The sequence below is a fragment of the Vollenhovia emeryi genome, unplaced genomic scaffold, assembly GCF_000949405.1.
Source record: "Vollenhovia emeryi isolate VEMERY1.0 unplaced genomic scaffold, V.emery_V1.0 DF939160.1, whole genome shotgun sequence".
NCBI lineage: Eukaryota > Metazoa > Arthropoda > Insecta > Hymenoptera > Formicidae > Vollenhovia > Vollenhovia emeryi.
This window is the reverse complement of record NW_011967206.1, coordinates 781,158-806,961: the sequence shown is the minus strand read 5'-3', so window position 1 is coordinate 806,961 and position 25,804 is coordinate 781,158. Positions and strand designations below refer to the sequence as shown.

The window sequence follows — 25,804 nt, the reverse complement described above, 5'->3', positions numbered from 1 at the left end:
TGGATTACACTATCAATAACTGAAATATTTAAATTTATGTACGTTTACAAACACATTTTTTTTACTCTTTGTTGTGTAAATACTTGTTTATACATGATAAAAAATTACAAAAAATTGTAAAATTTATACAATTAAAAGCAAACAATTTACTTATTATATAAGGTAATAATTTTACCTACAAGGTGTAAATTTACTGACGTATGTAAATATACACTTTTAATAGATGGTGAATATTACCCACTATAATAATTGCAATTTTACATGTAATTTTTTTACAGTGTAGTAATGTCCAGTAATGCCGCAAATCTGTACATCACAATGCCCTCAGCGGTTTACTCCTCGTTTATAATAGTAAATTTTTAGTATTGAATTGCACAAAAATATTACACGTAACGCACATGTGATTCTCGTCTCATGACGGTTGCCGACGAGGCTAAACGGAAAGCTCAGTTAAAACTGTTAATTAATTTCTCGCGCACGAACAGATACGTCGATCAAGATAAAAATAAATGATGCGTCTTGAGAATTTTATTCAATTGTATACGGACGAGTTTTTCAAATTTCACGAGTGAACTCTCACTTGCGCGGCGCAATTCCGAAAAGTACTGCCGTCAAGATCAACGACGTCATGTTTGAGAGGAAAAAAGACAAGTAGAAAATTGCGGAAGTCCAAAGTCGATAACTGCGTTACCGAGGAATCTGGGAATTTACAACGATGAAGAAATACGCGCAACGCGACTGCTCGCTGAATCTGGAAGAAATTGATTCGCTCTCGGCCCCGCTTCCGTTCTCGCACGTGCGCGCGAAAGGAACGTTTCTCCTATACATTCCTTCTCGCCGCGATGTATCTAACGGCGGCCAGATCGTCTTGACACAGCGAAACGAATTCTTTTACATAATCGCGCTCCGACGCGCAGCGCACTTCCGGGGAAAACTCGGCCGCGTGCGCGCGCGTGATTTACCGCAGTTTCTGCGCCCGAACTTGTCGTTGACCGAGTAAGGACCGTAGAGGTTTTTCCCGTCTTTCGAAAATTACGATCGCGATTTATATCCTCCGCGGGCGCCGCTCGGCGGATTTACGAGCGGCGACGCGCGAAACGAACAACACGGAATTCAAAAATATTTTCCTCTCGGCAGAAGAAGGCGCTTCCGCCGTAAATTCTTGCCTCGAAGTTGTGAGAAGTTGCTCCCAGAAATTTCATTTCCACTCGCGGAGCTTTGTGAAGAGCGAAGGTATTTTTATCGACTAACAATAAGAAGATAAAAAATACCGTTTCTAAGTTACACGGCCGCGCAAAAGCGTCCGTATCGCAGCCACACGGCTTCGACTCCGACCTCTCGGCCTAATCCTTTAAAAGCGACTTTCAACATTTTACATTTGTAATAATGGATCGACAGTTCTCAGCTTTGTGTATACGCACAAACATCTGTGAAAGAAACTTTGCTGTACTAATTAATCGAGAAAACGACGATGCTTTTCAGGAACTATAATCTTACATTCGTGGAAAACTAATACCATTTTCTATTTATTAAAATATTACTGTGTGCGGAAGAAAGATATCTTTCTTCTTATTGGATATCAGCAACAGCGGCAAGTGTCTAGTTGCATAAGAATTATACGCCACAGTTTCGTAATATGAGAAACGTCGGTCGGCACAATTTGAGGAAAGTGAAGTGTCGGCGAGGTCGCATCGCAATTAAGAAAGGCATCTAACAAAGATCGATGGCATCAGAGAATATTTTCGCTCACATAAATTTCTCCTTGGCTCTATTTGGTTGATGAACTGCTTGTGCGTTGCCTTTTGCATTCGCAAAATTAGATTTATCGTACACGCTCATAATTCCTCCGTTAAACTAAACAGCATTTCCCTCTGATTCGGTAATAGACACGAATTTAAGTTGGATCTCGCAGAATTTCGTAATTTATTTTAAAGTACACGGGCCTCTCCACTGTACGGACATTCTAGACATTATGTCAAAAATTAACTCGTATAATAATTTCTAAAAGAATATCTGCTCTCGTTAATCATAATTTTTTTCAAATCCGTTTATGTAACTTGAATGTTTATTAAGGAGGGTGGTTGCTGAAATCAAAATGATAAAAATATATTCAAATTTATAGAAAATATTCGTCTATGGGAATCTGTCCTCCATGCGAAAGTGCAAGACGATTGTCTGCATGGTTGTCGAATAATTAATTATTAAAATTATACTATTGCACATGGCCAACATAGCAAAAGTATTACGATATCTGTAATTTAATTCTCGAAAGCATGTTAAAAATGATAAGAATTTTATAAAAATAACTGTATTAGTTAAAATTCTTCGTAAATATGTATAGAATTATTTGCATTTATTTTTATAAAATTCTTATCATTTTTAACATATATGTACATTTTATATATTTTTTATTTATTATATATATTATCATTTTAATATATCTTTTTTTCTATAAATTTGAATTCATTTTTATTATTTTTATTTGAGCAACCACCTTCCTTAAGTAAAGCAATTTGCAATGTCTTCTTAAGTACACAATATTCTATTACAACGACCTCTATTGTGAAATCTTTCACTTATCATACAAGACACGTCTCGACGTTTTAAAGATTATGGAGGTCGTGAATCGAAAAGATAGTAGCAGTAAAAGTTCAACGACCCAGCCCAGCTTATTGTCATACATAAAATCTCGGTCGTACGGACTCAATCACGTAGTACGCGGCATATCGCATAGTGGTCGAACAAAAGAAGGATGCAGGAAGCGACTCGCTATGATATTTTATATAAAACAAAAATCTGCTATTAAACGGATTTTATTAAGCGAGTCTGATTTCTTATTTCCTAAAAATATGGAAAACAAATGCTACTAATTCAATTTAGCAAAAGTAACATTCGCGATTGGGTTATATTAATAGAAGAAAGTACTTTATTTTGAGATAGGATTCTAATACGAGATAGCAGGTTTTCAACGTCCAAATTCAATCACAAATCTTTTTCCGCAACGATTACACGATCTAACAATCAATTTTCCACCAAACAAGAGATTTCCCTCCAAAGGCAATAAATTCATGGTGGAACGAACAGATGACGCCCATTAATTTAGCAGAAACTCCGCTATCTCGCATTAGGAGCCTATCTCATAACAGGCGACTTTCCTCTGATAATGTGATTCTAACGACGAATTCCATATTTAAAAGCCGACCGTTTCGCGTCAAATAATCGCTTTTCCACGCGTCTGCGGAACGTGCGTTTACAGCGCGCGATTAAACGCGAAAGAGCGTCCGTGCAAGCGCCTGTGTCTCGAGATTAAACACTCAAACTTCCTGAAAACTTGTCGTTGTTATTGCGGAAGTTAAGCCCCCGTCACAGTAGATGATAAACAACGTTGTACGCCTGTAAGTAAGTTCGTAACAAACTTCCACCGCCTTTCTCACGAGTATTTGCTGATCTCCTGTTTGGAGACGACTCTGCATCATTTACCGCAAACTTTGTTCGACATCCAGAACCATTTATCACGTGACACACTTTATGAGTTCCCAATATATCACACGAGCAAAGCGAAATTAAGTTTTAGTAGAGCGTATGATTTTATACGTTACAAATAAGTAACAGTTACATAACAGCGCCGAACTTTCGTAGACTTGCGGCTGCATCGGAAAGCAATTAGAAAATGTAATCGAAAAAGAGATGACCTGATTACGTTTCGATTGTAATGTTAATTATTTGCCATAAGTAAAGATAGTAATGATAATAATTATATATTTAAAAAATTGCTTAGTTATTCATGGCTTTTCTCTTTTACAGTTTTCATTGTTTAAGAACTTTAAGAAAACGGCATTTATACATTTTACTCTAGCAAAATGTATATGTAAGTATAATTACTAGTGAAATGTATGGTAAAATTTAAAAAAACTCTCATAAAATTCTCCGAAATGCCATGTCGTCCCACGATTACATGATTTTTAGGATAATTTTTAAGAGAAAGTTCTCTTCGTGTAGCAAATACCTAAGAATATCTGTTTCAAAATTACATCGGTGATATTCCGACAAAAAGTAACAACGTTTGTCGTCCCTCGGGACGTTTTACTGTCTATAACGATGTTTCGTTGACTTCACACGCCTGAGTCAAAGACCTGATAAGTGATCGTGAAAAAGTGCGAAGATCGGAGATGCTACCGAATGTAGGCCGAATCAGTTATGGTTCCCGAACAAGGTTTACCATGTTAAAGCGCAGGCCAAGGAAAACTCATGAAAATTCATGAACGTAAACGCGAATGAGTAATCTAATCTTCTAATTATCTCATCACCTTAGAGTAGAGCAATTTAAAACGGCGCTGACGTCACCCGCTACTTTGTCTAGCTATCAAAGCCGTAAGGATAAATTGACGCGCATACTTGTGTAAAACTAAACCGAAAATTACACGTAATTACTTGCTCTTTTCGCTTATTAATCTTTCCGCTCGCAATTACAAGCTGCTTAATTGAAATCATTTAATCTTCTACGAATAAAACGAGACATACAGATATAAGATCCAGATACCGATCTATGGAAAAGAATGGCTTTCTTTCGACCTTGATATGATTTTATTTATTTCGCGGCGATTCGCACTGCAGCACGTTTTTAATTAACTGCCGTTTTAATTCGCAACAAGATAGATGCGCGGCTTGCATGTCGATGCTACGTTTCGCGCTTCTACTTTTACGAGAAAATTCGAGATGGAAAGACGATATGAGGGATTCGATCCTTCTCCGACGGCTCGGCGCAAAAACGGCGACACGCGACAAATTCGACGAATCCGTTAGGTTGACCCGTTTCCACGATCTGTACTTGTACGGTAGGTACGTGCTATATGCACGCCCCGCAGAGCCCCGGGAGAAAAATGGTGTCGAGCCACCAAGTTTCTACGGCGGTGCTTTTACGTCATCGAATGCAAAAAGACAGTGGCAAGTACGGGCAGGAGAAAGACTTATGGCCGTAACGCCCAAAGAAACTCGAAGCTCGCCCAGGAACTTCGATGCGACCATCCTCCCCCCCCCCCCGCGTTTACGTGAGACGTGTACAAAGTCGCGTTATTTCCCTCCCCCCTCCCCCTCCTCTCAGCCCTTTTCGCATTTATTTCCATTCATTTCCATTCGCCGGCATTATTCGCCGACGAGTGAGGAAAAGTGGAAAATCGGGGGAACAATAGCGAGTCATCTAGAGTTGATCGAAATGGGTCATCTCGCTGCCGCGTAAGGGATTTTTGCGCGAAAATTTCACGGAGATAAACGGGATCGACTATGAAAATCGCGGCGATTGAATAATGGATGTGCGCGAGAAAATTGTCGCCGTGCTAAAATGCGATGCGAAGCGGTCAGGTCCAACGGGCATAAATGGCAAGCACCTACACACAGAAAATTATTATTGTACAGTCAAGAAAAGTAATTACTCAGTTTATTTTATTCCGTTTAAGTAATTGTTTGCTTCAACAAAGAATATTTTCTTAATAATAGTTTTGAGATATACTTGTTACTAGTCTTAGAAAAGCTTGCCATCTTATACTCAAAGAAAGAATTTATTCTTCTTTGAAGAAAATTATTGAAGAATTCCGTATGCTTCTTTTAATAAAATCAGAAGAAACAAAATTGTTTTGCTCCAAATAATTCTATGTATTCTTGTTTGAAGTACTAGACTTACTAAGAACCAGAATATGTTTTGAGTAAATAAAACACTTGCGACGACATCATGATAGATTTGCGGATATATAAACTTATCAAATACTTGGAACAAATAATATTTACTTGCAGGTAGTATATATTTTTCTGTGTGTATAAGCCACCGCAGATGTGAACGCAAGCTGAACTATTATTTCTATACTATATGAACATATAATCATAACAATAGTTTTCTCCTTTATTTAATATTATCATGTACAATGGAAGTTATACGATACACCTAGAAAAAGTTTGCTTGAAATGAAACAAATTTGTTTGAATTTTGACCTTACTAGATTTTTATTTAACTTCAAAGAAATGATCTCTTTATCTTAACCAAAATTTTATTCGATTGAAACCGGAATTTCTGCAAGAATTCATATCTACTTCTTCAAATCTACACGCGGAGTGAATTTTCTCTTAAAACTTACCCTGAAAATCATGTGGTCGTGGGACAACGTGGCGTTTGCAAGAACTTTATTCGAGTTTTTTGACATTTTACCATACCTTTTACTAGTAATATGTATACTATAATAAGTATAATTACTCGCAAAATGCACAGTAAAATTTCGAGAAACTTATAAAATTCTTCGAAATACCGTGTTGTCCTACGATTACATGATTTTCAGGATAAATTTTAAGAAAAAATTCTCTCCGCGTAGCAAATTTTTTTGTACAAGTGGATACAAATTTTAGTAGATTCAAAGAAATATGATTTCACACGTATCTCATTTGTTTAACCTAACTAAATCTTTTTTCTGGGTGTAGAAAATCATATACTCCATTTGTTTCTACCTCGTCCAATTTCAATTATTGGAGTAACTTCCTCCGATGTGTGCGTAGTAATAACAAGTAATATGTAAAATACGTTAAGTGTGGTACGCCTTAATACGTTGAGACTTCGCGACTAAAGTTCAATGGGTTTAATTGGGTTAAATTAACCTTGCCGCACGTCTTTTAAGCTCTATATTTGTATGTCCTATTTATAAAATCGCAAGGTGAAAACCTGCAAAAATATCCGCTGGCGACACATTTCTACTCCAAGTGACAACGCGAGGGTTGATAATACGACGTACTTGACGGCTCGACAATGAGGAGAAACAAAGCTTCCTCGGTGAAAGCATAAGTATTATAGATTTTCCATTCATTCGCTTTGCTCGATTATGTAACTTTCAAACGCTGAAATTTTATAATTTTCTACAACGAGAAAGAAATTGATTAACGCAGTTTACTTGGCAAGGAGAGACTCGTGTGATCGAAAACATCTGGTTTCCAGTGTACCGAAAAAACGGTATCTGTATCGTTAACAAAGGAAGGCTCTCCCTTTTGTTAGGCGTTATCCACACCGGAAGTTGCGACTACCTGCCCGCACGGTGCTTCCTGCGTCATGCTGTGATATTACGTTGCTCTATCTCATCCTTCTCGTTCCATTTCATATGGAATTTTTACCTGACGCATGAAAGAACGTTCCGCCATAATGAACGCAAATATTTTATTCACCGTCGTCGTGTTTTTTTTTAGTATCGTTCCCTTCCTTTTTGCTTCTTGATCTCGGATGTAGTCTCCGCATACTTATTAAGTTCTGTCGTATTATATACCTTGCTTATTGCACAAGTGCGTAGAATTCTCTCACGTTTGCGAAATAAAACCATTCTCGCCGTCCGGTCCGCTGCCTTTTCACTTATACTTTTAATTTACCATTTGGTTGTCAGTTAACGCCCGTGAAAATCTTAATAGCCAATGCAACATGCAGTAATGATAGCTTAACAACAAGGAATAGTAAAGCAGTACCGGTTGATCGATTAGTAAATTCCATTAAGTATTAATTACAATTTTTCAATTAACCAACTCGCGATTATCACAGAAAGAGAATACAGATCACTTTTCATAAATAAGACGAGAAAGATATAATTTAACAGACATAATGTAACTAAAAATTGTGAAACGTCTATCTTGTAATTCTCAGAACTGAAAGATATTTTTTAAATAATTGATCTATACTCTATAACATTTTCTATAAAATGGTGTCAAGTTGGAAAAGAGTTAAATAAAAAAAAATGACACTTTATACTTCGTGTCTCACTGCAAATTATCTTACATGTTCGTCACTTTTTCTATATTAATGCAACAGATTTAACGCAGCTTAGAAGAGACTGCGGACTATCCCTCTAAAAATTCCTATAACTCGCGCCGTTATTCTGTGCAACGTAAAAGAAGACGCGAAAAAAAAAGTTGCAAACGTCAAAGGACCCACGCGATACCGCTTTGTCGGATGTTGCATGTAACTATCTATCTTTTATATTAAAGGTACTTCGGCCGGCGGACGGGAATAGTGCGGAACCGCGATCGATCGATCGTTCATGCTCTGCCTCGGTGCTTCATGTCTTTTCTGTGGAAAAATTGAAAAAAAAATATCCACATTCACCACAGGCACTTGCCGGGCTGCGATCCTCGAGCAAGGCTCGCTTTCTAAACGTGCGCGTTATAAAGAAACTTCTGGGCACACCGTAGAAGACTTACGTGAAGTTTCTTCCAGTGAGTATTCCAGCCTGGAGGGTTTATAACTGTCGACACTCTTGCGGCGAAAGAAAAACGTGGCGGGAAAAAGCGGGCGCGAGCATAGAGAACATGCGGTGGACATGTAATTGTAACGCGAGGCGCGATAAGACTACACTTTATGCGAATGCGAAGAAAATTCCTCGGAAATAATTCCGAGTTACGGCGAGAGGCAAAAAAACATTAAGCTGATTACTTTTAACACCCTACGGCTCAGGCCAGAATACAATTCTATCTTGCGTTTAATTCTAACAGTTATGTATCAGCTACATTCAAGATGAACAAATTGTTTTACGTAATAGATTTCATTAGATATTATTTAATAGATATTAAGACCATTTCAACTTCCAGATTCGTCATTTACGGACAAAAATACGCAATCTGACAATATTTGAACAAAATCGGCGAGGAGGCCCTTCTCCTTCAGTATTACCGATTTTATGTAATGTTTAAAAAATTTTCTTTCTTTGGGTTTTTAGTGTATAACGATTGTGAATTCTCAATATCAAATTATATTTCTCGATTTTTATATTACGGATCATTTTAAGAGATTAAACTTGTCAAGTTTGTATTTTTTGTGGATATTTATTCAAGGGGTCTCTTAAAGAAATTAATTAATGCCTTGTAAGCATACTTATACTTCATTAATTGCTATTTCAATGTAGGAACAGATTACTTCTGTATAATGTACAATGAGATTAACAATATATCGGCAGGTAAGTTATTCTCGGTGTACAAAAGCGTATTGTTGCGAAGCTACAATCTCTAAGGAAATTCTTGTCGGCTTATTGAACCATTTGTTCTGCTGCGCCACTAAATTCTACACCAACTCGATTTCAATGAGTCTACTAATTGCCGGTGACTCGATTAAGCGAGTTACAATAGAGTTCCGTTTACGATCACATGAAGTTTCGAAGGCGAGTCTCACGTGTATAGAATGGGACTTTTCGAAGGAAGGAAAGGATTAAATACCAGAGAAGACAGACTTGGTTAAAATAGCAGTGACTCTGAGAGTTTGCGGTATTCTGATATTACCATAATTCATGCGGTATTTACTTTAGTACTCGGAAAAATAAAGCCTTGAAGTGGCAATACAAAATTACCGAAGATTCTATATATTGTGAAGTTAGAGAACTTGCAATCCTATTATGAATGAGTGAGTGAGTGAGAGAGAGAGAGAGAGAGAGAACGCAGCATTCGTAAGCTGCTTAAACCAAGTGCTTTCGCGAAACAAGAGAGCTGTAAAGCTCTCCCTCATGTTCTTTCGCCGTATTTTCGCACGAGTGTACTTTATGCGGTGGCATTACTTCGTCATGTAAATTCGCCGCAACTAAAATCCGTATAGTTTAAAACCTCGTAAAAACGAGACCGTTGAGTAGCTAACGACGTAGAACGGCCGTCCAACGTAGTTAATTATATAAGATTTATTTTCCTACAAAGTAATCATAATTTCTCAAACTTGAGCCGCATTTTAATGAGAATCTATCGTGCTTTGTACTTTTTCCGTACAAATAAAGTTCGTTTTCTCGTTCTACATATTTTATTACTTAAATATAATTTGCATAATATTGAGTTTAGTGAATTTCGGAACACGTGTCCCCATTATACGTATAAATGTATACATATAAACGATTCTAACGTGCGTGATGTGACAATCAGCATAATGAAATTGTTGTTTGCAACTACGCGCGTATTTTCGTCGCATAAACTCCAGTAGATCTTATCACCATTACACAATATCAATAGATCCATTAAAATCAATCGTAAATCTATACTTAAAACAGTGAGCTTATTGTCAATCCAACTGGCAAATTTTATTGAATTCGTTTCGACCTTACTTCAGGTCCCTTTCAAGTAACAATATAAATACTTACTTGTCTATGAATTTTTCTTGTTTTCTTATTTGTATTGTTACTTGAAAAGGACCTGAAGGAAGGTCGAAAAACGTTGTAACGAATTCATTAAAAGTTGCCAATTGGGTTGACAATAAGCTCACTGTTTTAATATTTAAGCATCACTGGCGACTGTAAGTGACATTTTTCTTTCGTAAATTTATACTTTATGGAAAACGCGACAATAAAACGCCGATGGTATCTATGCAATATGGACAATGTGTTCGTAACTTTTTTTCTGTTAAAAGAGACGGAACGAGCGAACCCACGGACGTGAGAGAATGCACTATACCTGCTGCATATGTAGAATTACATCGCGTAATTTTCAAGCGATATTATTACGATGATGTCATGACGCACGAGAATGAATCAACTGTAATGTCGATGTAGACAAAGTAAGCTGAAGACAAATTTGCAATTTTAACATCCTGTTTTATGTAAATAAATTTCCGTGCAGGCATTCCCATACTTTTAACAGACAAATAAATATATTCGACACAACTGGCTGTAATTTAATTAAACAACTTATTGCGAAAAACATTACCTCAGCCAGGATTTGAACTTGGACCACCCTCGCACCGTGACGTCTCTCCAATTCGAGGACCGAGACACGTGACGCCCGTCACGGTATGAGGGAGGTCCAGGTCCAGGTTCAAATCCTGACTGATGAGGCGATATTTCTCACGACAAGTTCTTTAATTAAATTACAGCCAGTAGTGTCGAATAATATTACTTGTCTGTTATTTAACTGGAGGAATGGAAAATTATTACGGCGAGGAAGAAAATTATCGCGCGCTAATAATTTCAACTCGACGCGACCGCGAAGTTTGGAAATTGACGTGGGACGATCGGTAGCGAACGGCGCGAATGACTCGCCGACTCCACAGGTCCCGAAACGTGCATCGGCGCGCATTTCGTCTTCGTGCCTGCGCTAATTGCGAGTATAATCAATCATGATCGCCGAGGGAAAACACGAGCGACGGCGCCCGTAATCGCCACGTGGAAGCGCAACGACGGAATGATTGACGCGGCGATATTTCGCGCGTAATTGTTATACAGGGGGCCCTCTCGATACCGTTCGTAATCATCATCGTTCCCGTCATCGTCGGCGTGTTAGTACCCGCGGGGTGCAATTTCCGGACTCTCGCGATTACACGTGCTAACGCGATAACGCACGCGGCCGCACGCAGTTAACCAACTTGCTTGTAATCGGCCGGGACTCGTCGCGTCGGTACGACAGCGCGAGAGCAAGTTTTAACGGGGTAAGTGGATCATGGGTCCCATGGATAAAGCCATTAACAATTAACTATGTCGCCGGTGTTATTGCAGTTAAAACGCGCGTCATCTCTTCACTCGGCTGCGCTCTGCCGTTTAGGCTTGGCCATTATTCAGATATCAATTTACGATAAAGCCCTTTAGGCGATCCGTGTCACCGCGGGAATTTGTATCGATCGATAATATGTAAGTAATTATCTGACACGTCGAATTTTCCGGAAATATTTCCCGCTGTACGAGAAAAAAACGAGCATGATAATATTATTGACTGATTGATCTAAATTACACAAAATCTGCTCGACTGCTGATTAATGTTTAAAAGTAAGACAGGTGAAAAGTAATGGTTTCATTTAACAAAGTACGGAAGATTTTTCGCGATTTAATGTGATATGTTGACACAGAAAATCTTACGAACCGAAAATCGAAGCAAATCTACGTTCCATAAAATGGCATTCTCGAGCTTCAACGTGATGACTTACTTGACAGTAATCTTGAGTTGACTGGCGTCGTGCAAACGAATAAACTGTTTCACTCTCGCGAATGCCTCGTGAAGAGAGACGCGCCGAGCGGCTTGGAGAACGTTTTGCCACACACATTATAGAATTTCGACAACTTCTCAAACTTACCTCCTCCCAGCACAACTCGAATCGTGCGAGTCCGAGAATTCCGAGGTGGCGTCGGACACCATTCTGTCGGCTCGCCGACACACGCGCTCAACAGCCAGGGGTCCGGAATCTTTCTTGCGTGCACAAAGACGCTACTGCCGACGCTCTGAATGGGGTATGCCACGAGGGATTGTGTTTTACGCGGAGTTAATTTCAATATGCGTTACGCGCAGTCCGAGGGACGCCCCCTCGCTGGCAAAAGAATCCGTTCCTACGGTCGCCAAACTGAAATAGATGCCGGCGCGGTCGGGAGACCGGAAGGCTAGTGATATCCCTATGGAAATACGAGGAGAAATGCGTGATTCCGCACTGAGGAAAAAAGTGTCGAATAAAAATGTATTTCTTGATTCAGTTACATGTGGTAGTCACGGGCAGTCGAGCAAATATTTGTTAATTCACAAAAATATTTGTTCACTTAAAAAATATATATGTTTCGATAAATGTTCATTTTAAAAAAAAAGCATACATTTGAACTGAATAAATACTGCTGACTGATCACATTAACAACTTTTTCTCTTCAGTGTCTGGCGCTCTCGCCTCCCGAAGTAAAAGTTCCAAAATGACACTCAAAAAAATTATCCTGCAACTGCAGCAACAATTTTCTAGGTACGAAAAAATAACTGAGATATATAAATGAATAGCCAATACCGCGTAATCGCATATGTTTAATCGATTTACTAACAGAAACAGAATTTCTATCTCAACTGTTAGCGAATGTTAGGAAGAAAATCTTTCTGTGACGGCCATCCATTAAGGCCTGTGTCCGCGATGCTAGAACTTCCTGTGTCCACGATGCTAGAACTTGGTCCAAGTTCTAGCATCGTGAACGCAGACCTTTATAACGTTTGATTGTGGTACATAAACAGTTGTGTTCCTCACAAAGATTGTTCTAGCTATGGTACCGAAATTCATTTTCATCCGATGCGAATGATTAATATTTAGCCATGAAACTTAAACTTTCCAGACGGTATTACTAGAACGATGTTGCTATAATTTTTGCAGGCTACAAGTAATTTTCTAAAGGCCCGTGTCCGCAATGCTAGAACTTGGACCAAGGACACGAGCCCTAACAGATACATAAAATAGCGATAAATTTTTGTTGCGACTCCTAGAACTCTGCCTGCATTAGTAAGATATTTTTTTGAGTGGGCTATTCTGAGTTGGTTGAAATTTTACTGTCCTACTTTATCACGCCGTTGCCGCGGAAATTCGGAAGGAAAGCGGCAAAGGGAATGTAATCGGATACGCGATCAAGATGCAGGAGTCTAGTTTACAACTTTCACTCAATAAATTTCCCGGTTTGCACCACCTGCTGAGAGCGCGTAATTTTCTCACGCGCGATTGCCGGAACTGGCGAATTTCGCTGGCTAAAGGCGACGCTCTCGGCAATTAAGGCAAAGCGACACGAGCGACGAGCGCGACGTCCGCTTGTCGTTATCTCGCACCACGTGAACGCACCGCGAAAAGAGGAAATAGCTCTCCAACGCGCGACTTATCTCGTCCGCTCGTCACAACGTTACCAAACTTCGAAACCGCGCATAGCGTCTCGCTATCCAAAGACGTAATCTTTTATCAGAAGTAACTTCGGAGCTGTTGATAAGGTCCGGCTCTCGACCGAAGTATTAACGAGTCGCGCCTCGTTAAAAGTCCCCCCCCCCCCTCCGCACCTGCTGAAACGTGACACGAATTCTATCGTTGAGAAATTCGCACCTGCTGTCTCTACCAACGGTCGACGGAGTCGGTGACCGCGTATCAAAGGAACAACGTAAAACAAAGGAAAAAAAGGGGGTAAAAAAGAATAATTATTGCTACGTAAAAAAAATGAGCGACATGAAAAACGAAAGATTTGCCGCAGGAATGAGACGTGTCCGTAATTTACGAGTTTCGTTTCGTACATACATCATTAGCAAAAGAAGGAGCAAAGCGATGATTCATTTGTTACCAATTAAAAACGAAACTATCATAAAAACGTTAACTCGCTGGTTTGTCTTTTTTTCCCCGGGGAAAAAGAGAAAGAGCGGAAGGCAAATTAAGGCCAGGGAAACGTTACGTGCCAGGTGCAGAAGTGCACGCTGGTAAGAAACCGACCGGCCGACCCCCATGATAGGATTCACGTTACGTTTCGTGGCGTCGACCGTTTCGTGGCCTGTCAATAAGAGCGCGCCGTCGAATAAACTCATCCCGGCACGATAGTAGGAAAGCTGACGCCGAACCGAGATGATGTTTCGCTGAATCGGCTTCGGCGACGCGTACGACGGGACGCAACGACCGTGATAATTCCGTTCGACTGGGGCGGTCGTAATAAAACAGAAAGAGGGGGCCGAGGAGGAAACCACTGACCAAAATCTTGTACACCAGTGCCCACTAATGCCCAGTGGGCATTACTTAATTTTATTATCTTATTTTATTTTTATAATGCCCCAGCCTGGCCTAATGCCCAAACTAATGCCCAAAAATGCCTAGTAATGCCTAGTAATGCTGCAGATCTGTACACCACAATGCCCTTAGCATTTTTCCCCTCGCCTCTGATCAAAATCTTGTACACCAGTGCCCACTAATGCCCAGTGGGCATTATTTTCTCATTATCTTATTTTATCTTTATAATGCCCCAGCAAGGCCTAATGCCCAAAAATGCCTAGTAATGCCTAGTAATGCTGCAAATCTGTACACCACAATGCCCTTAGCATTTTTCCCCTCGCCTCTGATCAAAATCTTGTACACCAGTGCCCACTAATGCCCAGTGGACATTATTTTATCTCATTATCTTATTTTATCTTTATAATGCCCCAGCAAGGCCTAATGCCCAAACTAATGCCCAAAAATGCCTAGTAATGCCTAGTAATGCTGCAAATCTGTACACCACAATGCCCTTAGCATTTTTCCCCTCGCCACTGATCAAAATCTTGTACACCAGTGCCCACTAATGCCCAGTGGGCATTATTTTATCTCATTATCTTATTTTATCTTTATAATGCCCCAGCAAGGCCTAATGCCCAAACTAATGCCCAAAATACTAGGCCTAGTAATGTCTAGTAATGCCTAGTAATGCTGCAAATCTGTACACCGCAATACCCTCAGCAGTTTCCCCCTCGGAGGGGGCAGTTAAGAGCGAATCCAGGGAGCAGAACAATCTGATAGGATAATTCGGCGCCGCGGTGTAACGAGGATTCAATGCCCCGGGGGTATTAACTTTCGTTAACCGGCGCAGATCCTGTCGGGCACGTGTGCGCTCGTTCGTTTCCGGTGGAAACGTATCGTTTCAAACGTTTGCTTAATTATTAAGACTTGATCCGAGTTACATGACGGCAAGGACGACGACGGCGAAATGGCGTTTTACGTCAAACGAAAAATTGCGCCTGGCATTATCGGATACACCGACGAAATAAATTCGTATCGCGGGCTTTGTATATCGCGATTTACACGTCCCGCGGCGACGCGCGCGTTGGCACAATGCTTTAATTGCTTTTATCGTACATCGGGGCGAATTGAATAACCGCGCGTCGCGCGATTATTAAGGGAATAACAATGCCGCACGTTAAATAATAAAACAAAGCTCGAAATGAAAATAATACGAAAATATCGCGGAAATACAAATGTTTAGGTTTTACGGGATATCGGGGCGTCTAACTGGGCAGGTGTTTGTACCGCACGATTTGATTGGCCGTATTATTGTTAGTAAAACCCGTCAGCTCTGTAATGCGTAACGCGTTGCGGAAATATCATATTTTGTAAAATAATTCAATATTCTGATAAGAAGATAAAGGAAGCCGCGGCGAATGGATATCGTGTATATCTTCTCCTCGCCGCAGCTTGTGCTTCGTAATGTATAATATTTCGTGCTGTCCCGGCGTAAGCATACTTTAATCAGTAATATATGCAAGTGTAGGTGTAGGTTGCGCCAACGTGCTCACCTACGGCGAACGAGGTATAAAACAATTCCGCGAACGGCATACTCTGTAATCAATCTCGCGAGACGTTTAACAACAGAATGACGCTACACTCGTAATCATGACTCATCTGGGCGAGCAACGACTGCATACTTGACGGATCAATAACGAAGCTTACTAAACTTTCGCGCGAGAACAATTTTCCACGGCGTTCTTCTTCGAGAACAATTCACCGGTGTTAGAAAGTGTTGTATAAAGTAAACGCCTGCACACAAAAAAATCGCATTATACGACGAGCGGCGAGAAAAATAATCAATTCACGATTGGGCGTTCGAATAATGAGAAAGTCACTCTTCTGCGATAATATCGAGCGCGGTATTTTTTTAATCGCGTACTTCGCTGACGCACCATCTTTATGTTCATCTGTTTCTATCAAGGTTGATTGACCTGCGTTAACTAAACGGTAAGAATTACTTTTTGCAAACAAACGTTTTAAATTTATGAGTATTTGCGGATATTTTTTCAGATGACCCCCCTATATTTTTCGGATGTCAAACGTTTCATTCGCGTCGCGACGCACGAACGGTCGTGAAGGAGTTAAAAAGGATCACTCGGTAGAATAACACGACGCGATGATTAATCGCTAGTCCGTCATCGGGCTCGGGAATAGACCGCCGAAAAAACCGACAACTCTATATAGATATACGTGTAACAACATAATCGCCACCTTACGTCGCGACGTAAGTAACGGCGGTTTTCAACGACAGACAGATAGATCGTCGTCCCGCTCGTGTTTGCGGTAGACCGATCATCTTTTTGTCTAATAAAGGGCGATTAGCCCTCGTCTTTTTTCTCCACTCAAGCACGTCATTAGCGTTGGGACGTAAAATTTTGGAAAGCTTCCGTTGCGTAACAGTATCGCCTTTATACCGAATCGTACACTGAAAAAAATTTCTGGTTGAATATGGACGAATCAGATAATTCCTTTAGGATTTACCAGAATTTCTGTAGGATTACAGGAATTCTGGTAAATCCTAAAGGAATTATCTGATTCGTCCATATTCAACCAGAAATTTTTTTCAGTGTAGCGCTAATAGTGCCGAACTGATAGCGAGAATGACCGTGGGAAGACTGTTTATCTTATCGGCCCTCGTTATAGCCAACAATTCTCTTTGACTAGATTAATCCTCGTAAAATCCGATAAAAAGTCTATCATTAACATTCAACCCGACCGAAACGAGATATTGTAACAAACGTGTATCGTGTTGATTTTGGTGAATTATATTCCACAGTACAAGAGAGACACGTGTTAAGTACCGCATTTGACAAAATTATTAGGCACCCTCGTTATACTGTATTGAATCTAATATCTGGAAAATTTGCTTCTTTTCTTAATTGTTTAGTAAACCGTTCATTGCTTCTATGCAGTAAACAATAAAAATTTTTCTAGTATTCGGTGCAGTGTACATTGGAAATTTAAGTGGGTTACATTTTACGCGCTTCTTTCCGTTTCAAATCACAACATATAACTTGACGTACGTTATTTTACACGTTTCTTGCCATTTAAAAGGATCATTTTCAAACGGTAAGGAATGTGTAAGTGACGTTCAAGTCACGTGTCGCGATTTTTAACACAGAAGAAAGCGTGCGAAAAGTGTTTCGCCAAATTACACATACGGTAAAAGTAGCGAGCCCAGTAAACACCGAGTATCAATTACATTGCATTGATGTTACATGTGGTATGTAACATTTACATTGTTGAATGAGAGATTGTAACATAAATGCAATGTAACTAATGCCCGGTGCTCGCTGAGAGGGTGCATTAATAATCTTGTCCACGGCTGCAATTACTAAAATCCACTAATCGGAGATGTTACGAAACACGCGATTATAGAATAAAATGTTAAAATATCAAACGCTCCTTCCTTTTTAATTAAATCCTCCCCGCGATGCATTATCTCCAATGTAAATGGGGTATATATCTTATAAGACGGTAAGAAGAGAAATTTCTTCGGGGAAACTTCTCGCGGAAGTAAAGAAAGCCCCGGCGTTAGATAATGGGGGAAAGGAGTAGGAGTGCACTTTGCGTAGACAGAATTGTCTGGGCGGGAGGAGCATTGTCGAGTGGCGGCATTGTCAGGGTCGCTTAGGTGTGGTCAGTCATTGTTACGTCTTCCACGGTGATGCGTGTGGCGCGACGGTTGTAAAACGGGCACTTTAATATCTGTAATTCATACCGCGCGGCCGTAATGTAATAGGCGATGCCGTGCGCGCTCGCGCAAAGTTATTTCGCGTTCCCTTAGATTTCACTCTTGCCTCATTTCGCCGTCCTGCCTTAACTGGTCGTAGGTGTACGGAGGCCCGAGGCAATAATGGCTAATTGTTAAGCGTAACGTTACACGGGATCGAATGTGGAACGGCACGGGGATAGACCTCGTGACGCAAATATTGTACCTACACGCTCGCCCGGCAATATTCGCCGATGATTATTTGCGAATGTATACGCACGTAATATGTAACGGAGGTAATTTAAATACATTAATCGCCAATCAATACCGGACTGCCAATGAACATTCGTGACAATCGGTGCGTGCAACTTAACACGAATAGCCCGCAGAAATCGACGACCGTGGTTACAGGTTGTTTCAAAATCGCATCTGATTCTTTACTGACGCATCACTGACGATCAAAGCTCACACGGAGAGAATTTTCTCTTAAAATTTACCCTGAAAATCGTGTATTCGTGGGACAACATGGAGTTTTGAAGAACTTCATGATAGTTTTTTGAAACTTTACATTCTATTAGTCAAATGTATGGTAAGATTTCAGAAAACTCTCCCAGATCGTCCCACGATCACATGGTTTTCAGGGTAAATTAAAAAAAAATCTCTCCGTGTACCAGTTAAGTCTGTTAAGTGAACGGTGACATCTAATTAAGAGGGTTCGATAATTCTGTGTTGTGACACATTGTACATCGCAGTGCGCAATAACACACGAGGGGTTGACATTCTCGCCGGACGATCGAATGAAGGGAGAAGGGACGTCGCAGGTTCTCATGCGTCGCCGGACGACGAGGTCGGGACACAATCGTTCCGATCGGACGACCAACTGAAGGATCGGGTTCGGAGCGACAAAAAAAGGTGGAGTGGCTGGCAGTGCGGAGGATTGTTCGCTGAAACCTGGCGTCTAACCGCCGCGCGATCTCGCGTTAATCATGTTATCGATCTATCGAGGACGTCGGATCGATTCCGCGATATTCTTCCTCGCGATTGCCCGCGTGACAATCTTAATCCTTTACACTCTTATGTCGCGTGTGACTCAGTTTTTATCTCAGGAGCTTCTTTGTCGAGTCTCACTCGACATTTTTTCAAGTCCAAACCAATAGATGACAATAGATGAAATATAATTCGGAGTGCAAAGGGTTAAGACCTGTGTCCACGATGCTAGAACTTGGTCCAAGTTCTAGTCTCGAGAAATGTGTAGCCAATCAACTTGCGGCTATTCCATAAAAATTTCAAGTTGACTGGCTACACATTTCTCGGAACTAGAACTTGGACCAAGTTTTAGTGGACGTAGGCCTTTAGGAAAAAAACACTCAAAATAATGTATTGCGGGGAATTTAATTAAAAAGAAAAGAGTGTATGATATTTTAATATTTTAATCTATGACTGTGCGTTTCGCAGCATCCCTGATTAGTGAATTTTAGCAATCACTTGTTTAACACGTGTCCCTCTCTCTCTCTCTCTCGTACTGTGGAACACGATTCACCAAAATAAGCAACTTAGGACGAGAAAAGAATCGCGGGCCGTAAATATTACGTTCGTCGCAGGAGAGGCACGACCGAGCGCGATTTGCGAGAATGTCCGCGGATGAATAATCGAGAGGAGAAATTCGATCTGTGCGCGCGCCCGCGGATTCGTAGACGCCCTAAATTTCGCGAGGCGATTTATTTCGGTCACCCCGTGGAGACCCCGGGCGCTCTCTCGCCGGAGTGGTTGCCCGGAAAAAATCGCAATAAAGCACCTACATCGGCGGCTCCTCCTTCGCCGTACGACCCGGCGGCGGAGTCGAGTGCGTCGTTACTCTTTCGTTAACAGCTGCGGCGACGGGTGCGCGTAAACAAGCCCGAGCGAGCGGACTCTCCGTCGAGTGCGCGCGCGCGCGCGCGAGCCGGCCGACAGCCGGCGTCGTGGTCCGCAGCGGAACCTAATCGGTCCTAATCTCCGCGCGCGACTATCTATGAACTCCCCATTCTTTCTCGCGCAGGAAGAGAGTCTGCGTGGCTCGAGGCTCCGGCGACATTCGTGGAAAAGAACGAGACACGCAGGAACGTCGCGGGGGAAAAAATCTCTCGTTGCACGCGAAAGGAAGGGACTGAGCTGTGCATTAGTAAAAAGGAAAACAACAATTGGCCATCAATACTTTCCCAAACGTTTCGATCGAGGGGGGAAAACCGCTGACCAAAATCTTGTACGCCAATGCCCACTAATGCCCAGTGGGCATTACTTTATCTTGCTATCTTATTTTACATTATTTATCTTGTGTTATCTTATTTCATCTTGTTTTATAATGCCCGAAAAATACCTAGTAATGCCCGGTAATGCCGCAAATCTGTACACCGCAATGCCCTCGGGGGTTTCCCCCCTCGCTTTCGATTCGCAATCCCGTTCTTCCCGCTCGCGAAGTTATATTATCTGCCTGATTACGCGCGTGATAAATGTATAGATTGATTCTTAACATCGGTGACTTTTATTGACCGTATCAGGCAATTTTAATGATACAGAAAATTTATTGCGAAAAATATTACCCCAGCCAGGGTTTGAACCTGGACTTCCTACACTCTAGGCGGGCGTCTCAACCAATTCGACCACCGAGGCATATCATTTTCTGTACTATTATTAAATTGCCCGATACGGTCGACAAAAATCACTGACGTTGTTAATTACTGCCGGCGACTTTTAAGAATATTCTTATTAGTTGACTACAGATTCCTGTCTATATTTTATACAGTATGTATAAGCAATAAGGTTACATAATCTCCTGTTACGAGTCTCTTCGGTCGCACAACGAACCGCGGGCTCTCCGTCTACTATCTGATAACAATAAAAATAACTCCGTATCTTGTTATTTAAATTCTATGCAACGCGCTCCGTTTCCTTATTTATAACGAGAAATATTTTAGAAGCTCCATTTCGAATAGTACACCGCGCTTTGAAGTAATGCGGAGACATTCATGATGCCAATTTCATTCGGCGTCAAGATAAATGCGACGTGAAGTTATAATATAAAAAATATATATAATATATATATTTTTTTATCGCTGTTCCATCAAGTACACATTAAATATTGTAAATGTACAAGCTATCGATGTAAAAAAAACTCCGAACCGCACCAGCGTAAGAAAGAAATTAAATATTGCGCGAAATATTGCACCGACGTGTCTGAAATAAGGAACGAAATGCAACATTAATGTACAATATCGACATGCCGTAAAATAAATTATGTATCCAAAAATTAACAACGTAACTAGCGACGAGTGTAAGTGCGTAACAGAGAGAAACGAATAAAATTCATTAGAAACAAGATATGAAAAGTATAACGAGAACGTAGACGAAAGCCACCTATTATAAGATCCTAATATAGGATAGCGGGGTTTCTGTTAAATTAACAGGCACCGCCGGTTGATTCCACCATGAATCTATTGTCCTCGCGGCGAAATCTGTTTAGCCGAAAGTTCACTTGCGATTGAATTTGGGCCGTTGAAAACCAGCTGTCTCATATTAGAAGCCTATCTCGTAGTAGAGCAATTGGTAATTTATGAACTGACGCAAGTCCCAATAAATCTAAACCAACTTCTCCTCCGTCCAACAATCCTTATTCCATACACACCGCTGCGCACCTCGGACCGCGCTCAACTTCATTCAGCTAAAACGCAATACCTACGAAGTGTCGCGGGGCGACGACGAAAGCTAAGGTGCACCTGTTCACCCGAGCGCGGAGTGTGTCGCGCGCTAAATCACGCGCTCAATCGCACACGATAGAGCGCCCGCGTACGCAACTAGAAGCGCCAGAATCCCTCGGGCATACCCTGGATACGTCCGTCACACGGAGGACACCAACACCGGAGGTCGGAGCGCCGTTCGAGAGGATCGACGTTACGCGCGATCGTTCGGCCACTCGCGCCGACACTCGCCGTTACGCGTCGGGGCCGAGGCACTTCGGCCGGAGCGGCGTGGGCGGTGGATTTAAACAACGGACGCTCGGACGCGCACTCGATCGCCGCGTACCGCCGCGCGGGAACATCGGAACCGAACTGCCGCCACCGCCGCCGCCGCTACGCTATGGGCGGCAGGTTCAGAGCGGTACGCGAGCCTGACGGTGTATAGGTAGGCGCGCGCGCGCGCGCGCGCTTCCACTCGCGGCGGCGTTCACGGCGCTGCCGTCGCGCGTTTAAAGCGAATACGTTTGCTCAGCAGAACGGATCAGCTGATTCCCAACGTTCGAGTAGCTGGCCTCGGGACTGAAGGCACTTTTTGTCCCCCCTAGATCTTTAACCTTCCGCGGCTCGGTATAAGAATATGTTTTTAAAAGGACAAATTATTTGTCGCACAAATAAGTAACTGTCGATCGTGAACAACTTTTTTTTATAATTTCAAAAATGAAAACTAGTCGAAATAATGAAATGCGTAGGGCTCTCGTGTGACAAGCACAAATTCGGAGGAATAAAGACTAAAGAGCCGCGACAGGATGTGTTAGTGTCTAAATAATCCTTATTTTAAAGAAAAAATTTACAATGATAAGTAGAAAATAATATTAATGGTGTTTATTTGTTTCTGTATCTCACGTTTTAAAAAATAAGACCAAGATTCAAGTACGCGTCTGCAAAAAGTTTCGAGTAGCAACGAGAAACTCAAAGAAGCTCATAGTAGTTTCGCGGCAAAATCACTAGGACGCAAGGATTAAGAGTTTTCAAAAAATCTTTAAGAACCCCTTCCGTAAGAAACGAAAATGATAACGCACCCACAGGAAAAATTTCCGGATCCAATGCTATAACACCTCAATGTATCATAAAATGGGATCGATACAGCGCGAATTATATTTATTATAGGGAAAGGAATATATTTTAATTTATTTATTTTAATCTTAAATAAAAAATTCTCAAATCTAGAATAAAATGATAGTACGTATCGTCTTTTGTCCAATGTCGGTGCCAACTTCGTGCGTTGTAAGATGGAGAGAAATTTATTCTAAACGCAAGAATATGTAAACTTACATAAGTTTTATATAAGTTACTCTTGTCTCAATAAAGTAAGTCAATCTTTTTTAATTCGATAAAGGAGAATAAGAATTATTGATTTTATTTTGATATTGTCTTATTTTTATACTAAATGAGGTTGTGAGAAATATAAATGCGTCAAGAATATTTTTTGTTTCGGTAACAGAAATCCTTCTGAGGGTGTGATATTCATCGAAATTTCTGGTGCAAAATAAGCAATGAAATAAATTTTGTATAAATTCTATATGTTTTACGGTCATGGTCGCTAGCCTTGTAGAAATTAGCGTGTAGAAATTAGTTCGTCGAATTTATCTAACTTGTCGAAAAATAGGTCTCCCAATTATCTATGCGTCACACACGCCTTACGTCAGTATCGTTTAAAAGCGGAAAACAGAATTTCGAAAATTCTCTTTTTCATAAGTGAGAAATGCGCGTTTCTAACGAGTTACGAAATTATTTTCATTGTCAGGTAGCAACGGAAAACTTGTCGCGATATTATTATTGTGCAAATAGGGAGTGTCGCGCAATTGGAAGATTATGTGATATTATTAATTAACAAATAGAGTTGGACGGGTCCATTCTGATATGAATCAGACAAACGAGAAAGCCGTATTGGGCCGAGCAGGATGTAGATAGCCCAATAATTTTTAATATGTGAATGCATATACCGTTTCTCTACCTGTCCTGTGCGCCGGTTTCCTTTCGAATACAACACAGTGTCGTCTAGATGGAATATTGTCGTCGGCAAATTCACGAATTTAAATTTGACCAACGATTTCTAATTAAGTTTTTTTTCTATTATTAATTACACGAGGATACAGACGAGAATACGCAAGTATGACGAGCGCAAATATCACGATTTCGCGAACGAAAGGATTGGAACTGTACGATCTAAACTGGCGTTCAGGGAGGCTCCGTAATTCCTACGAGCGCATGAATCGAGCACGTGCCAAGTCGTCTGGACAGAAATGTGAAATACTGGGACGCGAGAGGAGGAAAAAGATAAATAGCACCAGATTGAGGAAAAGGAGGAACTTTGAAAAGCGAGACAGAGGAGAAGCAAGCGCAGTCTCGTTGACACGTGTGTGATCTGCTTCTCAGTTGGGGTTCTGAAACCCCATACGATGCTCGTGGAAGTATATAAGTATTACGGCAAATGCAGCTCTCGCGTGGTGCAATTTTTTCGCCAAGATATTCATCGGACAATAAGGCACGAGAAGTATGAAGAAGAAATGTTATTTAACTTTTATATATTATCTGATAATTAGACACCTAGATCTAATGTGAAGAGAGGAATTGGGAGATAGATACAGTTTTTATAATTAGTTAAAATGCGTGCGCAACATAATTAACAATGTAAGAAAAGAATCCAACTTTCCGCTATTTGCAGATATATTATTATATATTATATAATTTCAAATAGTGAACGATAAATATTATACAAATAGAATATTATTCTATTTATATAAATTTATATAAATTCGTTACATAAATTCAACGTATCTTTCAATAAATTTATGGATATGCCGTGCGTTTCTTTAGAATTCTTTCCTATCGCGTCGTCGTGTGCGATCTCGCGCCGCGAGAAACCTACATCAGCTATAAACAGCGTGTATAGGTCAGATCGGTGTAATTTCACTGACGTCCCCGAGAAGGTGGCATCGTGCGAAAGTGCAAGCCAGCCGGACCGGTTTTGTACCGAAACGAATTTTGACATGCGCTAACGGCGGCGAAAGCCGGACCAATGTCGTTAGACGAAGGACGAAGATGCGACACGCTCGTTTGCAAAATTGCCATTTCGCCGCTACTGATAACGCAGCGAAAGTCTGTTGAAAATTATGGAAAAATTATTTCGTTGTAACGGATGCTTAACGTTTCGAGAATAACAACCGTACGGTTGAAGAAATACGCATTTTATCGAGCGCCGTAACGTGACGATAAATTCCCATAAAATAAAAAATAACGCATTCTGAGTGTACGAAAGCGTCGTCGCTTTCAGCGTATTTTGGTTCCCGATCGGCATTTGTGAGCGAGCACTCCATTGTACAAGCGGTGACACATCAATTAAAATGCATCGGGGACAGCGTGCAATTTGCATCGTAGGAGAAAATCTGATTTATTTGAGCTGACACAATTTCTCCTCGCTTTTTCGTGCCGGCCAGTTTTGACCGTGCTAGGCTGACCTTTGGCCGAGCCACTTTAGCCAATCTCTCGAATCGACTGATAGCGATCGCGACAATTTCTCCACTCTCGACACAGCCAATTTTCCATGCGCATGTATGCGTGCGGCAACTGCGTGCGAGATATAATTACGATTACCCGATCGTCGCTTTCTGTTTAACTGCAAGCGCACCTGCACTCGATAATTTCTGTCGTTGAACGGATATACATATTTCTGCGTGATCAATTACCAAGATAAGTACAAACAATTTTCTCTACAACTGTACAAGATGAAAAATGTTATTTCCTTTGGAATTTAATTTCATTAAAATCCTGTGTTTCGCAATGACGTCAAAGCTGGATAACGTATTTTTTTTATTTCATTCAACAACTAGTTAG

General features: G+C 40.9%; 2 protein-coding genes across 12 annotated transcripts in view; one reads left to right on the top strand and one right to left on the bottom strand.

Moving 5' to 3' along the window:
- Nucleotides 1–25,804, bottom strand: part of LOC105564698 (probable Ras GTPase-activating protein) — a 372,283-nt gene that overhangs the window by 131,462 nt on the left and 215,017 nt on the right. For 2 of the 11 annotated variants that reach the window (XM_012017276.1, XM_012017282.1), the window contains exons 1-2: nucleotides 21,913–22,285; nucleotides 12,044–12,391 (exon numbers count right to left, since the gene is read on the bottom strand). The exons of 5 other annotated variants lie outside the window; for them this stretch is intronic. The gene's annotated coding sequence lies outside the window, so the exon portion shown is untranslated. Of the gene's footprint in view, nucleotides 1–12,043; nucleotides 12,392–21,908; nucleotides 22,286–25,804 lie in introns of those variants that run through there. 4 more of the 11 variants (XM_012017277.1, XM_012017278.1, XM_012017279.1 and 1 more) reach the window with 4 other exon arrangements.
- Nucleotides 17,031–19,384, top strand: LOC105564701. Its single transcript, XM_012017283.1, has 2 exons — nucleotides 17,031–18,493; nucleotides 18,950–19,384. Exons 1-2 carry the CDS (start codon nucleotides 18,379–18,381, stop codon nucleotides 19,366–19,368), a joined length of 534 nt encoding a protein of 177 aa, XP_011872673.1. The 5' UTR covers nucleotides 17,031–18,378; the 3' UTR covers nucleotides 19,369–19,384.

Excerpts from the sequence above, each read along its gene's own strand:
- LOC105564701 (XM_012017283.1), top strand. The coding sequence starts at position 18,379 with ATGTGGAACGGCACGGGGATAGACCTCGTGACGCAAATATTGTACCTA. Across the intron at positions 18,494-18,949 it reads GCACGTAATATGTAACGGAG|TGCGCAATAACACACGAGGG; the intron begins GTAATTTAAATA and ends TGTACATCGCAG.